Genomic DNA, 11,305 nt, shown 5'->3' with positions numbered 1-11,305 from the left:
TCCATGGAAAAGCCTAAATTTTGGCACTTAAAATTCTCATAACTTTGTGTGGATTATAAACTTGTCACCTGTTTTGTACAGCTGAGTTTTCTGTGAAAAACTGGACTATTCTCAGGTTGACTAAGTGGTTGAGCGTGTTGAAAAATGTTCTTTTCATGAAGTTGTTCTCTTGACTGAGTAGTTGACTCGTGCAACTTTTGTATGAGAAGTAAAGAAGTTCAGCATTTTTTCATAGTTGCCGCTCTATTTGTTTAGAGAAATAAATTGAGCTGAGATTTTCTAGTTTGTAGATCCAAGGAGATGAACATTTGAAACCAAATCAAAAATCTTGAGACGCTGAATCAAATACCCCAAACCAGAAACAAACTTTGAATGCTTAGCAAATCGATGGTTTGTCGTACAGAAAGTTTCTGCACTTACAAGTTATGAAACTCAGACGTGACCTTTAAAAATTCATAAAGAAAAATTTTTTTTTTTTTTTTACAAAGTTCCATGATTTGATAATTTAACCTAAATTATCCAGAATTCTACAGTTGCTATACTATGAATCATGGTGTCATAAATGATTCATGTAAACTTCGCACAGTGAATTCTTATTCAAACTGTATATTGTGGATTTCTAAATGTGCGAGTTGCGCCTCCTAATGTCATAAGCCATGGTGTGTATGGCAACCTGGCAAAATGATCGGTTTCCAAATAGGACTAAGTGTGGCTGATTTGTTTAATTTGATCCTCGCATTTACTGCCTTTTTTTATTCAATTCTGTATTTTTTTTTTTCCTACCCATTTGTATTTAGTGTTTTCGAAGGTGAACTAACAGACACTATTCCTGTGATTCATGCGTCCCTTGCTGGATGTCGTATCATTGGCCGCATGTGCGTTGGTGAGTTGAAACCATGTTTTTCTATTTTTCTTCTCTGCTTCATATTCTCAATCCCCTTTGCTTCTGATGAAGGTGATGGAAAGAAACCTTTCATTATTAAACATGTCATAGCATTATTTAACAATTTTTTTTTTTTTTTGACGATGAACATTTTATGTTTATTTATTTGTGTTTATTTAAAAACAAATTTTGTTTTAACAATGAACATTTTTATGATTCGTGTTTATTTAAAAGCGATATATCTATTTTTTTTTTTTTTATCAATTAAAATTTTTAAAATTGTTGCTATGCTATGTTTTTTTTTTATTTGTGACAGGATTATTTGAAAGTATTTTAAAGCCTTTAAATTGTTTTTGTTTTGCTTTCCTAAACCAAAGAAAATTGATATTTTCAGTTTGAAAACTAAAAAGTGTTTCTAACAAAAAAAATAAAGTTTCTGCCGTCTTTTCACCTTTTATAAAATGATCTTAGTAAAATGTTCATTAATTTTTGGGTAATCCTAAAAGATGGCACTCTTTCAAAACAATGGATTTCATGGAACCATTTTTATTCAATGTTTCTTGACAAAACTTGTCATCATTTTTAGTGTAAACCATGATGGTAATTAAAATAGAATATATTGTTTTAATGAAATGTATTTTTTGTCAAAAAAACTTAAAATATAATTATTTTATGAGACATTATTTTTAAACATACCAAGCTGCAGTTTTTGTGAATCCTCATGCCAATTCTGGTGTTTTTAAGATAAAAACCTTGACAAAAATAATTTTATTAGGTGTGCAAATAATTTTTCTTTAAGCCATATCAAAAGAATTGAAATAAAATGATCAATTTACACAAGTTGTCTCTTTTTTTTTTTTTAAATTAAACTGTTTAAATAAGAAAAAGCTAACTACAATGGTGTTAAATAAAATTCTTAAATATTTCAGCTAATAAAAATGGTATTTTAGTTCCAAATGCTACGACCGATCAAGAACTTCAGCATATTCGTAACAGTTTGCCAGATTCTGTGAACGTCCAAAGAGTAGAAGAGAAACTATCAGCCCTTGGTAACGTGGTGGCTTGCAATGACTATGTTGCCATTGTTCACCCAGACCTCGACAGAGTGAGTAGATCATTTCTTTTAAAGACAAAACATTTTTTTCTAGGATTTTTATGTATAGTAAATTTATAAAAATGTCATTTAAAACAAAATCTCTACTGAATCCTTCTCATAAGATTTTAAGCAAAGACTGAACAAATATAATCAGTTTGTGAAAATGGGCTTTATTTGCTTTAAGTTGAAAATGAACTTGATTCTTTGTCTAGGTGTGGGAGGCATAAAATTTGTTAAGAATATCAGCGGTTCTTGTTTGTTTTATTGAGCATAAAGCTTTTTCAAACTTATGTAAATTTTCCACAAAGACGACATATAAATTCTATTCTTTGTTTCTTTTGCATGAAAGCCAGATTTTGCCCTAAAATGTTATGAGTTAAACTTTCAGCCTTTTCATGATCACATTTCCAAAAGAAAGATATTTTTATTCTTACTGTAGTTAAGAAAAAGAATTGACCTCTTACTTGGACAAGCAATGCAATGGGAATTGACTTTGGTTTCCAATTTGTTTTTATTGGCAAACGACTCTGGTCGTACAATTTCTAATGCAGTTTAAAGTCATCCCATACTGTCAAGTGTAGAGCATCGAGTGATTGTATGTTTTTATTTTGCCTCTAATGAATAACATTGATAATATTGCCTCGGGTAACAGATCAGGCTGTCTAGTGGCTTCCTGAGATGAAATGCACCTACATTAAACTTCTGTTTTTGTTTTCTATTCTCTTTTGTAAAAACAAAAACAGCTCCCTTCCTCTTTCTCTTCCCCTTTTTTTTTTTTTTTTTTCCCTACTTCCCAACCCCGTCGGTGGGGCATTAGAATACTCCGACTGTCCCCCTGCAGAGAGTAAAAGCCTCTTAAAGGGGCCACTTGTTGGCCGTGGGTGGCAACCTGTAATAACTCGGAAAAGGATCTTGATGGCTGAGCAACTGATATCTAGGGAAGTTAAAGATATCAGTTGCAACACTCCACTTTGGCCTCGTACAAGTCTAGACAGGCGGTCGGAGGGGCCTGGTCCGATCAATCGGCTAGTTACGTCAAGCCCTAACACATCTTCTACTTTTCTATCAATTTCCTCTAAACCGTAACAAATACAGTTCTACCCTATACCACTATAAACTATATACATATTTTCCCCTCTTTTCTATGTGTTAGAAGGCAGTGGCTAGGGTCAAATGTGCCAAATGATTAAAGTCATGACATGGCTGTATAGTGCCGGAAGTTACCACAAATGACTTGGATTGTGTAACTAAAGGATTATGGGTGCTCATAGCTCCCATTTGGAATATGTATACTGTTTATATAGCCCTGGTATGACAAAGCGAATGGGTTTCCCCCTTAACATGCCCCAATATTGGACTCCGAGGTGGGTGAGGAGCGTAAACAATGAATTTTAAATATATGGCCAATCATAAAAACTCCAAGCACCAACACGTCGACTCGGATAGTTCAGATAATGAACTACATCAAACATCCTCAAAATTTATTGTATTAGAATCCACTGAAGAAACCAAAACAACTGACTTATCACTGTTTATTATACATAAAATTATATCGGCATATATTACCCCCCAAAATGTAAAATCTTTAAAAAATAAAACCCTACTAGTGGAAGTGGAAAGAAAGACATGTCACTTTTCTCCTAGGAATGAAAACTTTCCACAGCATAAATATCAAAACTTATCCACACAAGAATCTGAATACATCCAAAGGTGTAGTAAAATTAAAAGACCTCTCAATGTGCACTACTGAAGAGATAACAAAAGAACTTAAAAACCAAGGAGTAATATACGTTAAAAGAATTACAATAAAAAAAAGAAAATCAGCCTATACTTACGAACACTTACATTATGCAGTTCGATAGACCCACTATCCCAAAAGAAATCAAAATTGGGTTCAACGCTTTCAACGTTGAACCCTTTATACCAAACCTACTTCGGTGCTTTAAATGCCAGAAGTTTGGACACCATGAGGACGCATGTAGGGGATGAGCGGTGTACGGCAGATGTGGCTAGAGAGATCCAGACCACACTGTCAATGACTGCAATATTGATTGCAAATGTGCAAATTACCATCCTGCTTATGCTAGAGCATGCAGAATCTGGAAGAAAGAAAAGGAAGTAGTGTCAATAAAACATACCAAAAACATCTTCCTCAAAGCCAGGAAAATAGTTGATGGATAAATGAAGGAGAAGACGTATTCTCAAGTTGTATATCATCCAACATCACTAACCAAGACTCACCAAGACTCCAAATACGAAATACTAATAAACAAATTGTTACAAATGGACCAAACGACTAGCCCAAATTTATAAATGAAATCAAACCAAACATATCATCAAAAATTAATCATCCCATTAAATAATCAACTAATGTTACCAATAAAACAAATTCTCAACCAAAATCAGAACATTCAAGAAAACAAAGTCGATCAAAAGAAAGACTACAAAAATCACCAGTACGTCGTGCAGATGCTGAAAAAGACGAAACTAAGGAAAAACAAAATCAGTTAAAAGAAAGACCACACAGGTCACCAATACGTCCTCCCCGTGGTGAAAAAAAATACTTGAAAAACAAACAAAAAATGCATCTACCAAAAAAACAATAATATAAAGAAATTACCATAAACAGAAGCCACTACTACTACTACTACTACAAATAGATTTACGGAATTAGAAGACATGGAAACTGAAGTTACTCCTCAAACAAAAAAAAAATCCTCACGAATTACAAGATAATCCAATGGAATTGCCATGGATTGAAGGCAAATTACAATGAAATTTTATTGTTGCAAACCAAATTTAATCCTTTGGTTATTTGCTCCAAGAAACTTTCCTTAAGAATGAGGACAGTTTGAATATAAAACACTATCAACAATATAACTACATTCATAATGCAGGACTTAATAATACTGTGACTCTTTCCCCCTCCCATTGCAAAACCCAATCATATTCTGCAAAGCAGAGAACAAAAATGACAAAATAAACTATAAAACAACCAAACCAAAAGCTACGAACTAACGATTGAAAATAAAAGGAGTTTGAAGAATAAAAATCTCATATAAAATAACTGGATACAACATCGAATACTATTCCCAAAATAACTGGATTCGGCATTAAATAACCCACAAAGGGTTGATATGTCGTTAAAAAAAAAAAAAAAAAAAAAAAAAAAAAAAAAAAAAAAAAAAAAAAAACTATTGATAAATTGCCTTTAATGAATAATATTGCTATGAAAGAGAAAATAACATAATCAGGAATATTTTTCTGCTTGGTTATTCAGTATTAAAATTGTGAATTTTTTAAGGACATTGGTTCATGTGAAGCGCTTATTCTCTTGGATGAATCATTGCAGAAGCATGGCTAGCTTGAATCACAGGAAGGTTGATCATCCAAGAAAAACATTGATTGAACAAAACTGTTCAAAGTTTAATTTGGAGACGGTTGACCTGCTTGGACTGTGAGCACTACAGATTGAATTTATGAAAGTCATAAGAGAAAGTAATAAGGATAAACGTAAAAAAGATAAAGACCTGACCAGAGATAAATTAGTTTAGAAGTTACTTTCTAAAAGCCATCCAACACCTGTCAGCATGTAAAACTGAATGATGATGGCTGTTTACTTAATATTTTTCAACCTTTCATCTTTTTGTATGTTAATTCATGCTAACAAAATAGTTTTTTTTTTCCCCTAGATTTCTTTATAAATAAAATGGTAGAAGTATGCGTGTTTGTGTTGAATCAATAAACTCTTAAACTACTGATCACATAACACTGAAATTAACAGGAAATAACAAATGTGGTTTATGAGTGAAATCTTTGGAAAGATGAAAGTGTACATATGTACATGTCAGCAAGTTGAAATGTGAAGTGTTCATTTCAACTTGCCGTCATTTTTATTATGCATACGCAAATTTAATATTGCTAGAATTGGTTTAATTTTAAATCTTATCTACTTGGCTAGCTCAAATGGTAGGGAATGCAGCTGGAGTGCTAAATGTTTTGGTTTCAACTCCAGCTGATGGCACCCAAGTCTTTTTGTTAACTTTTGAAATCAGTTATATTCAATAAAACATTGGCTCTGTAATATTAAATACAAGATCTGCATGAATTAAAATATATTAAGTGTATTTTACAACTGGCAAGGCTGGGCTCCCCCTACCTGTCCTCTTATAAATCTGTAACATAATTAAGCAATGATAGTTGCAAATAAGATGCATCAAAATTTGTTTCTTTTTTGCTTCATAGATTTTGATTTTGTCTTTAATCAGTTTATTTTCAAATCTCTTTCTACTTGGAAATACTTCATCTCTGTCTTTCCTGGAACCACTAATTGCCTCAACGTCATCAAATAACTCTGAATCCATATTCATGTCCACTAATTTACATTTAATTTCTACGACTGCTGTAGTTGTGACACAAAAAATTGCTGAGAAAGCATTAGAGTTGCTTAAATCCTTAATTTCTATCCCTCTTGATGGTAATTTAAAAAAAAATTTCTCCCTCCTCATTCCCGTTTTGCCTTGCATAGTTAGTGAATGATTTCAACTGTAATTTTCACCGTCTGTTCTCTCTCTCTCTCTCTTTCTCTCTCTCGACTGTCAAAAATCTGTCTGTGCTTTCCAATTGGTCCTTTTCAGAGCCGGCACTGTTCTTGTATGTAAATTAATGCCATGTGTATATTAATGAGCCATCTACGAAGGAAAGTTTTTACCTTTCTCTTCCCTGCCTTGATTCCGTCACCGACATGATTTCTGCATTACCTTTGCCACATTGCCCTTCTCTTTATATCGACCATGACCTGTTCAGTTGTTCACTTTCTTCTGACAAGTCATTGATGGTATTGAATGGTATGTGAGCTCCTGGACAAGTTTTTTATATGACAAGAGATTTCATCAACTATCACAGAGTGTAGACTTGATTCCAGTCACTCAGCTTATCCTGGATTTACTTGTATACATGCTGTGAGTGGATTCTAAACCAAACAGCATTTCCCACTTGTTACTGTCCCTGGACATCTGGTGAGTCAGGGCTGACTGCGGAGTCAACACCTAAGTGGACGTTGTAGGTGTATATGGCATTTCCTCTTGGTTCATAGGCACACCGTAATTGAAGCCACACACTTCAGTCTTGCAGGAACTGCCAAAAGTGTCAGCTGGTAAATGCAGTGCCATTGTTCAGTGGTGGGTCTTGCTTGTAAAATATGGATTCCAACTGGCTTGGTGAATCTTGCCAATGTAGAAACTGCTATATCGCAAATCGTGATGGACAGCAATCGGTGAGTGTGAGATTGTGGTTACTGCCGTAATGAGTGATGCCCACACCCAACCTGTTTCGATTGTCTCCCACATCAAGCCCTTTTTGCACCAATGTACAAGCGTAGGATTGATCGACTGGCACACCTCATATGTTTTAACCACTATTTGTACATCAGCTTTTAACACAGTTGGGTCCTTTAGTTTGGCAAAGTATGTGTTTTATGTCAAGGTGTCGACTCTGATGATGGATATGTGTGATTTGCTTAATGTTCAAGCCCATACTTTTAACCAATTCCATGAGCTGAGCTGTCTTCATAGCAGCATTTTGTTGGTGGCCTTGGTAGTTGTGACTTCTCTGTCAGGGTGTCCACTGTCAAACACAAGCTGAATCTGTCCTAATATGTAGTACTTTTGCTTGCCACTGGAGTGCCAGGTTAACTACTTTTAAAACTGCATTCAGTTCTGCCAGGTTAATATGTTGTGCATTATTTGCTTGGCGCAACCAGCTTACATCCTCAATGACTGGTCTGTTGGTCTCTAGCATGACTTCAATGGCAAGTAAGCTTGCATCCATCCAAACTGTAAACTCACTTCTGTACACACATCAATCACCTGATGTATCCTGCTCAGCGTTTTCATCAGCATATGCCTGAAGGGGGAGGTGTCATTCATTTCATCATCCCGGCCAATGGTAATTTTGTTGGCGTGCTGTTTCACAAACAGAAAAATAACCAATCAGTTTTCTGGGTACTGAAAGGATTGTTCCTTTCATCATGACTGCTGGAGATTCTAGAATATCTTGTCTTCATATCCATCATAGTCTAATATTATCACTGGGCAATCCAATCACTCGTGCTCATTTTTGAAGTCGCTCAGGAAAGTTAATTTTGCCAAATGTTCCATCACTTGATCTGCAGATGTGAGAGATAAATTGATAAGTAATCATGTTACTTTTGAAAATAAAAATTCTTTAATCAATTTGAATTTTGTATTTTTCTCTTTGCCATATTTTTCATTAGCCTTTTCTAACATTTCATTGTTTCTTCTCCCCAATAGGAAACTGAAGAGATTATTGCTGATGTCTTAAAAGTTGAAGTATTTCGTCAAACAATTGCTGACAATGTTCTTGTGGGAAGTTATTGTGCATTTAATAATCAAGGTGGATTGGTAAGTTTTTAAACTTTTCTTTTTAACATTTTTTCCATAAATCATTTTATAAATACAAGCAACATTTATCTGAACTCTAAAACTGAAAATCATTTTAATTCTTGACATGAATTTCAAGTTAATCAATTAAACTGATTTAAAAAAAAATTTTTTTTCTTTGCATCAAACTTTTCCATATGATTGAAATTTGAATAGCTTGTTTACAAATGCAACTTTTTCTCGTTTGATTAGATAAAGTTGACAACATTCCTAATTGATTCCTTAACAAAATGCAAATTTGAAAATTAAATTTTGGCCATTTTTAATAAATTAAGCCAACCTTTGCGATCATAAGATCGCAGATGCATTTTTGAGAGTGCCGTACTCTCTATATTTTCAATTGTCTTCACTATAAATTTCAGATGCACCATCTTATTTTTTTTCTGTTATTTTATTAATCCTTATTGTCTCTTTACAGGTTCATCCACGGACATCGATAGAAGATCAAGACGAACTTTCTTCCCTGTTGCAAGTACCTTTGGTGGTAAATATCAACTTATTTCGTCAATATTACACCATATTTGTTAGTGTATTAATCCTCCTCCTCCCCTGGTGCTACCAGATCAGGCTGTCTATTGGCTTCCTGAGACGAAATGCACCTACATCGATTTTCTGTTTTTATTTTCTATTCTCTTTTGTAAAACTTATTTATGTTCTACAAAAACACCCCCCCTTCCCCTCTTCTTTCCTTTTCCTTCCCTACTTACCAACCCCGTCGCCCCCCCCCCCTTTTTTTCCCTGTTGGTAGGGCACTAGAATAAGTCGACTGCCCCCCTGCAGAGGGTAAAAATCCCTCAATGGGGCAACCAGTTAGCCATGGGTTGCTACCCGTAATGCCTTAGGACGTGATCCTGATGATTGAGCTAACCTAGATCTGTGTGCATAAAAGTCTAGGCACTGCAACACATTACTTTGGCCCTTACTTCGGCTAGATGAGCGGTCGAAGAGGCCCGATCCGGCCAGTCATGTCAAGCCCTAGCACTTACACCCAAAGTACCAACTACCACAACAAAAAACGAAACTTAAAGATACTCCCATCTCTCTTAAACCAAAAATGATAAAAAAAAAAAAAGATGGAAATCTACTAGTTGAGATAATCAATCTTAGAGATGCTCAATCTCTACTTAAAATGAAGAACTTCCATGAGTACAAGTACAAAGTCTTTCCCCATAAAACACTAATCACTTTGAAAGGAGTAATTCGAAGTTATGAACTATCGCTAGCAACTGAAGAAGAAATAAAAACCGAATTAGAAAAACAAGGAGTAATCAACCACATCCGCATAAACATAAAAAGAAACAATAAAATAACCACCAACACATACATACTAACGTTTAACAAACCAACAATACCTAAAGAAATAAAAATTGGCTACTTAAATGTAAAAGTAGACCAATATATCCCAGCCCCATTAAGATGTTTCCATTGCCAAAAATATGGACATCATAAAGAAGCCTGTAAAGGAATAAAAATATGTGGAAAATGCGGCAACAAAGACCCTGACCACACCGAAGAAAAATGCATAAATGAGGTGAAATGCGCTAACTGCAAAGAAGATCACTTGGTCTTCTCTAAAATATGCAAAACATAAAAAAGAAAACATATAAAAAAGAAAGAGAAATTAAAGTAAAAAAAAAACACAACCTTTCCAGAAGCCAGAAAAATAGACAACACATATGCTGAGACAACAAAAAAGACAACTAAACCATACCAACATAATGAAATACATGATCAATATAGGGAACTGATAAACAACCTGATTACATTAAATATTAAAGAATGGCCAGAATTTCAAAATAGCCTAAAAGAAAAATACTCAAATCTGGGAAACAAAATAGAAATAATAAATCCAAACAAGGAAAATAATATTCCATCCACAATAGAACCATTAAAAAAAATTATCACAGAAACCAACAAAACAACCACCAGAAATTAATAAAAACATAAGCAATGATAAAACAGCAAATAAAGAACGTTCAAGAAAAGAAGAAAACCAAACAATAGACACTAAAAATAGATTCCAAATTCTAGAAAAAATGGAAACCGAAAACACCCTAGATAAAAAAAAAAGAAACCAAACACAAGTAATCAAGAGGGAAAAAATGAACAAGAAACCAAAACAGCAACATCTCAAGCAAGATCCAGATCGACGTCCAGATCCAAACAAAAAAAAGAAAAAACCCAGCAAAACACTTCACTCCGACAAAAGATAAACCCTCTACTTCTAAAGAGATGGAAATAGAGGAAAACTAAACAGCCTCATGGATAGAAATAAAACAACAAATTATCCAATGGAATTGTCGTGGATTAAGATCTAATTATAATGAACTTCTTATACTTATCTCACTCTTCAACCCAGCCATTGTTTGCTTACAAGAAACCTTCCGACAAAACAATAACCATTTCAAAACACCAAACTATGAACAATACAACTATTTCCATAACACAAGCCTTCGTGCTAATGGAGGCACCTCAATTCTTATAAGGAATAACATAGCTCAAAGCAATTTCTCTGTCAAAACAAATCTCCAAGCAATCTATATATCTATAAAAGTGAACGTGTCTGTCTGTCTGTGTACATTTCCCTACACAATAACTCTGTCAATTTTTAGTCTATAGACTCGAAATTTTAAATACCGGGTACTGAGATTTGGGAAAATCGATGTGACGGGTGTCAGCCAGAAATTTGGCTGTTAAGGGGTCAAATTTCAACGATTTGACCTTTAAGAACTCTACCAAACTCCTCCGACAATTTTGGATCTAGACACTTGAAATTTTAAATTTAGGTTCCTTGAACATGGATCTAACTTAATAAAGTGATTTGAGCCCGAAACAATAAATTTTAAGGGGTCATAATAGGGGTCA

At 34.2% G+C, this 11,305-nt stretch overlaps 1 protein-coding gene across 1 annotated transcript in view; it reads left to right on the top strand.

The window, feature by feature from the left end:
* Positions 1-797: 797 nt before the first annotated feature.
* The window catches only part of LOC145259885 (eukaryotic translation initiation factor 6-like), a gene marked incomplete at its 5' end in the record, with an annotated part of 43,101 nt that continues 32,593 nt past the window's right edge, over positions 798-11,305 (top strand). The window contains 4 exon segments of the mRNA XM_080117766.1: positions 798-883; positions 1,813-1,988; positions 8,291-8,401; positions 8,859-8,924. Coding sequence (XP_079973892.1) covers positions 798-883; positions 1,813-1,988; positions 8,291-8,401; positions 8,859-8,924 — 439 coding nt within the window.

This window comes from Euprymna scolopes, chromosome 35 (genome assembly GCF_053919585.1).
Source record: "Euprymna scolopes isolate OS-2025 chromosome 35, ASM5391958v1, whole genome shotgun sequence".
Lineage (NCBI taxonomy): Eukaryota > Metazoa > Mollusca > Cephalopoda > Sepiida > Sepiolidae > Euprymna > Euprymna scolopes.
Note: the sequence above shows the minus strand (reverse complement) of the source record. Positions and strands in the feature narration are given on the sequence as shown.